Source organism: Athene cunicularia (genome assembly GCF_003259725.1).
Source record: "Athene cunicularia isolate RWA chromosome 2 unlocalized genomic scaffold, athCun1 chr2_part1, whole genome shotgun sequence".
Taxonomy (NCBI): Eukaryota; Metazoa; Chordata; class Aves; order Strigiformes; family Strigidae; genus Athene; species Athene cunicularia.
Genome location: NW_020799095.1, coordinates 11,712,995 through 11,717,810, shown reverse-complemented (window position 1 = coordinate 11,717,810; position 4,816 = coordinate 11,712,995). Strand labels below are relative to the sequence as shown.

General features: G+C 41.4%; 1 protein-coding gene across 6 annotated transcripts in view; it reads right to left on the bottom strand.

Moving 5' to 3' along the window:
• Positions 1–241: 241 nt before the first annotated feature.
• THRB (thyroid hormone receptor beta) overlaps positions 242–4,816 on the bottom strand; it is a 125,878-nt gene continuing 121,303 nt past the window's right edge. For 3 of the 6 annotated variants that reach the window (XM_026841618.1, XM_026841620.1, XM_026841619.1), the window contains 2 exons: positions 2,812–3,070; positions 242–1,555 (listed from right to left, as the gene is read on the bottom strand). In XM_026841618.1, coding sequence (XP_026697419.1) covers positions 1,314–1,555; positions 2,812–3,070 — 501 coding nt within the window. In that variant the 3' untranslated portion in view covers positions 242–1,313. The remainder of the gene's footprint in view (positions 1,556–2,811; positions 3,071–4,816) is intronic. The other 3 variants (XM_026841622.1, XM_026841621.1, XM_026841623.1) reach the window with 1 other exon arrangement.

Below are 4,816 nucleotides of genomic sequence, written 5' to 3'. Positions count from 1 at the left end.
TTAGTGGAAATAAATTAAAGGAAATCAAGAGAGAATCTAGCCAAACGAAAACGCATACAGACACCACGGAGGGAGAACCTAGCTGATCAATACACATAAACACACACACGCACACGAGAGGGTTAGAGAAGGAGAGAGAAGATAAAAATATGGAAATATGTTTAAGACATCTGCTGAAGATTTGTAATTATATATATATATATAAAATTATATATATACGTGCATATAAACTTTATATATATATATATATATATATATATATATATATATATATATATAAAAACCCAAAAGATTACTGCCAAGCAACATTATTTGTATTACTGGGATAAAGCTGTACAGTCTTGAGTGTTGTTAACAACACAGTTGGTTTCTGTCCCATCTGAAGGTCACCCCATATATTTTGTTCTCTTTGTCCCATTCTGTGAGCATTCATATCCCTGAATAACACTGAGGAAAGTCTGCTATCCTGACAGAGAACCTTCTCCCTCAGAGGGACAAATTTTCCATGCACCTCAGAAAAAGCAGATCTCTCCACCCTCAGGAAAAGCACCTCAGAGGATCAAATTCCCCTCCTTACTCCAACAGACCTCCCAGTGAAGTTACCTGGAGTTCAAATGCAGTAAGAACTGAAGGATCTTACTTCTTTATACACATGGAAAAAAAAAATAACTCAGTCCCTTCTAATACTCTGCATTATTTTAATTACTTAACGTATGGGGCAGAGTTAAACTGTATCTGCTGGAACAATCCTCAGATAATGATGAGATCATGATGATGATGAAGATCCTAGATCATACTGGTGACTGTTACAATAGAAACAACCATGAAGACTAGAAATTTAATCTCATAAATCGGTCACTTGTGCCTTGCAAAATGAGGTAATACTAGACAGAATTGCCAGGGTCAAATTAACAATAGCTGTTTTAACTTGGAGGCCAATTTATTTTCTGCCACTTCAATTTCTCTCCCATATTTTCCAAGCAATGATGTGTGTGAGCTGGTGACCACGCAAGTGCTGGTGAATGAGATTGGTCTGTTTGTATTTTCACTGTTAAGCTGTCAAAGCATTCACATCAAAGGACTGAAGAACAAATTGCAATAGTCACAAGTACCCGCATTAAAGGGATGTTTTCATCCATGTGTATACAACTGCCCCCCAGCAACCCCAAGAGAAAACCCAAACAAAAATCCAGCCCCGCCTCAAGAAACAGAAGACCACAAAAGAAGAACAAACAGAGGTGAGAAGAGCCGGGCAACGGGATGAAATGACAGCCAGTAGTGCGACGGGGGTGCGGAGAGCTGCTCCAGTCTCTCTAATCCTCAAACACTTCCAGGAACAATGGAGGGAAGAGTTCTGTGGGGCACTCCACCTTCATGTGCAGGAAGCGGCTGGCATGGCAGGCTCCGATCATTCGCAGGTCTGTCACTTTCATCAGCAGTTTTGGCCAAAAGTGTGCAACGTGGTGTTTTCTGTAATTAATGTAGTGTTCGAATGCCAGGAGGAAACCCTCTTGACACTTTTCTATCCTCTCGACGCAAACAAGGCCTGGGCGATCTGTAGATACAAAGAAGCAGAATTATCATTACTTCTTACTTTAACAAGTAAATGTTAATCAAATATCAGGAAAAATAGGATGATTCCATTGTTAGCAAAGAAAGGAGGGACACTAAGGACATCTGGCTCTGCCACAAACAACTTCTTTGACCCTGGACACCAGTACTAACCCTGTTAAAGCAAGGAGATAAACCTTCCTTTCTTCATCCTGTGCCTGCTTTGCCCATTTTGAGTAGGGCTGTTTGGGAAGTGTTTCTTTGCAGTGAGTAGACCAGAGCTCAGCTAACGCTTCTACCTATACCCTTCTCTAAAACAACTAATAAAGAACCAAAAAAATTTCCTTGTCAGATATCTAAACTACTATCTGTTTCTCTACAGTCTGACCAATGCTTTGATCAGGCTTTGGTCCACAGGTGAGCTGCAAAGGAAACTGTTATGGAGTATAAAGTAAAAACACAGGCCAGAAGTTTGACCACTTGTCTCAACCTGCACCCAGATGGATGCTGGGAAAGCTCCTTCACAAATCGCTCTCCAGAAGACACTTCTGGTAAAGCAGGTCCTCTGAACTGCCTTCTGAAATCCCTATTCACGTATCACTGTGTAGGGAACTAAAAAGAAATCAAAATGTATTGATTGGGAAGGTCAAATGTGATTAATGTGGAAACCTTTCTGTCTCAGATACAGTTAATGCTTGTAAATCACTGTGTATTGTTTTTCAGTGCCTGATTTTCAAAGTGGTCTTAAAATATAATCTTCCCAAATCTGCCACTGCCCAAGAATGGAATTTCCTCTTTGGGCTGGCAGTCAGTGAACACATATTTGAAACATAATCAATTTTAGAAGGTTAGAAACTCTTTGGAAATCATATGAAATAGTCTGTGCTGCTTCTGTATCATCCCACCAAGAGACCAGTTGCAAACGGTCCCAGTGTGGGGCAACAGCACAGCTCTCAAATGCCCATTAGCAAGTGGAGGTGCTGTTAAGTAGGAAAACAAGATGGTAGGTCAAACTAAGCATATGAGGCTGAGGGAAATGTGTATCACCAAAGCCAGTTTTATGCTCATCACTGAATACCCTGAATTTTTTCCTAGTGCTCATCAAACTAATTCAAAGCTGCAACAGGATTCTGAGAGAGTTCCTCCCATGTTAGTCAACACTACAAGATCTAATATATCCTATTTCTTCTGAAAGAAGGCTTGTGACAAAGTCCAAAGAGTTTTGAAATGGTTGGGGTCCCAACATATTTCTGTTCTTACCTGATGACATGAGCAGAACAGCCTGAAGGAGGGCAACCTCGGTGTCATCCAGGTTAAATGAAGAGAGAGACATGCCCAGGTCAAAAATGGCATCAGACACTACACCGAGACCCCCATTTTTCAGCTGGCCCCTTGTCACCGCCATCTCCCCATTTAGTGTTAAAGTCTCACTCTCGGGGTCATAGCGAACTGCTGCTCGGAGGGACATTATCTCCATACAGCAGCCTTTCAGAAGGATGATCTGGTCTTCACATGGCAGCTGCAGAAATTATAAATGGTAAAGAAAAAGATATATTTTTCAAACTGAGTCGGTTTCACAACTACAATAAATCCATGAGCGTGAGGTTGCAGTTCACACCCCAGGACACTACCTCGCATAGTGCAGGTAGTCCTCCAACCACGCTGCTGACTGACTGCACCGCACAAACCTCCAAGACTCGCACTTCTGCTTTCTGAAACTGCCAGCAGGTTAACATCCCCACACTCCCTTAGGAAATCTAGTGGTGACACAGCTGTAGGCAAGTGGTCCTGGGCAAGATACCGAAACCAAATCAAGCTGGTTCGGATGCTGAGGTGACGTGCCCAACTTGAAGAAGTGCTGCTCTCCATGGGACCGTTCAGTTTGTGGGAGCATTACAAAATTAAGTCGAATAAACTTTAAGAATGTAGCTTTCAATTTTGCAGAACATTTCACAAAGTGTGAAGGGTGAAGCAGACCTGTCAGGTGCCAGGCTGGTGGTAACACACCATTGGTTTTGTCTCCCATCAGAGTGGATCTAACTGAGATGGCTGAAGTGGTCACTGTTCTCAGCTGTTTACCCTTTTCTCTTCTACACCTGAGCAATCTCAGCTTACAACTTTGAGTAACAGAATGAACTATAATTGGGTCTGGTACAGACCTCAACCATCCTGGTTAAACTCACCGCCAGCCATGATTATTTCTTACCTGACCAGAGGAAAAGAAAGACATTTGGGAGGTCCCGTAAGAGTGGACTGCTTTTTAAATAAAAGGAATGAAATAAATTATTGTATCTATCAATCAGTGGGGCATGTACTCTTAATTCTCATTGCCCATTTAAACAACTCAGAATTTCTTAAACTATATTTAGCCTAGTAAGGCTGATCTCCCTAGACTCCCTACATCATCACTAGACACACACACACAAAAATCTACGGTATAGCTCCAGCTTTTATGCCAGTGAATAAGACGTGATCTTCAGGGTATGTGGCTAGACAGTCTTTTCCATGCCATTAAAAAAGATAAGCTATCCAAATTGGTAGAGGTAGGTTCTGTATTTATAAAGTATAGCCAGGATGCTGACACATTAGGAGAATGTGTTCAGTTAAGCATGTCTTTACGTCTTCATGGGTAATTCAATTATAGCAAAAATCACCAAGACTATTTTGAGACCGTCACTAAATGAACAGCAAAGGTCACGTATATGAAAAAGCAACTCATTTCTACTTGGCTTGAAAGGAGGGCAAAAATCCACCAATTTCTGATTCATATAAAGTTATTATATTTACCTGATTTGCAATTCAAAATTAAAAAAAACCTCCCATCAACTACAGGTTTACGTGGCAACTGTGTACTTGCAAACCAAGTACATTGATTTGTTGTAAAATGATGTAGAGTGGATGTCAGACAGTTACCTAATGCAACTGGAAAGCAGTTCCCTGTTAGAGAAGGAGTTGAATCATGCAGCTATTTTTCCAGCAATGCCAACTTCAGGTGTGAAGTGTTTGATATACAAGAAAAATGATTCATCCTCTTCAGGGCAAATCACTTTCTCTGCAGATCACACTCAGTTCAGCAGCAGCATGGGAAAGCAGCGTGTGCACAGGCACAGTGACAGTCTTGCTACCCAACGACAATGCCGTTTGGCTGCTGAGACTTAAGTAGAGAAAGAAAGAGAGTATGAAATAGGAAGAAAGTCCAAGAAAATCAAATAAAAGGGGAGAGGGGAGGGGAAGGGAAGGGAAGGGAAGGGACTGTCTCTTATAC